The 609-nt window shown below is 48.1% G+C and overlaps 1 protein-coding gene across 1 annotated transcript in view; it reads right to left on the bottom strand.

Moving 5' to 3' along the window:
- Window positions 1–152: 152 nt before the first annotated feature.
- LOC107572969 (calmodulin-binding transcription activator 2-like) overlaps window positions 153–609 on the bottom strand; it is a 25711-nt gene continuing 25254 nt past the window's right edge. Inside the window, exon 12 of the mRNA XM_016259409.1 lies at window positions 153–604. Coding sequence (XP_016114895.1) covers window positions 601–604 — 4 coding nt within the window. The 3' untranslated portion in view covers window positions 153–600. The remainder of the gene's footprint in view (window positions 605–609) is intronic.

The following is a 609-nucleotide window of genomic DNA, read 5'->3' as shown; positions in this document are numbered from 1 at the left end:
CCGTGTATGTGTGTGTGTGTGTGTATGAATGTGTGTTTTACCTCCAGCGTATGAGTGTGTGTATGAGCTGTGTGTGTGTGTGTGTTACCTCCAGTGTATGAGTGTGTGTTTTACCTCCAGCGTATGAGTGTGTGTATGAGCTGTGTGTGTGTTACCTCCAGTGTATAAGCTGTGTGTGTGTATGTTCCCTCCAGCGTATGAGTGTGTGTGTGTTCCCTCCAGCGTATGAGTGCGTGTGTATGTTACCTCCAGCGTATGAGTGTGTGCATGAGCTGTGTGTGTGTTACCTCCAGTGTATGAGCTGTGTGTGAAACCTCCAGCGTATGAGTGTGTGCGTATGTTACCTCCAGCGTATGAGTGTGTGTATGAGCTGTGTGTGTGTGTTACCTCCAGTGTATGAGCTGTGTGTGATACCTCCAGCGTATGAGTGTGTGCGTATGTTACCTCCAGCGTATGAGTGTGTGTATGAGCTGTGTGTGTGTGCTTGTTACCTCCAGTGTATGAGCTGTGTGTGTGTGTTACCTTCAGCGTATGAGTGTGTGTATGTTACCTTCAGCGTATGAGTGCGTGTATGTTACCTCCAGCGTATGAGTGTGTGTGTTACCTCCA

Source organism: Sinocyclocheilus grahami, unplaced genomic scaffold (assembly GCF_001515645.1).
Source record: "Sinocyclocheilus grahami isolate Dianchi unplaced genomic scaffold, SAMN03320097.WGS_v1.1 scaffold1842.1, whole genome shotgun sequence".
In the NCBI taxonomy this organism is placed as follows: domain Eukaryota; kingdom Metazoa; phylum Chordata; class Actinopteri; order Cypriniformes; family Cyprinidae; genus Sinocyclocheilus; species Sinocyclocheilus grahami.
The sequence above is the reverse complement of the archived record's forward strand: the minus strand, read 5'-3'. Positions and strand labels throughout refer to the sequence as shown.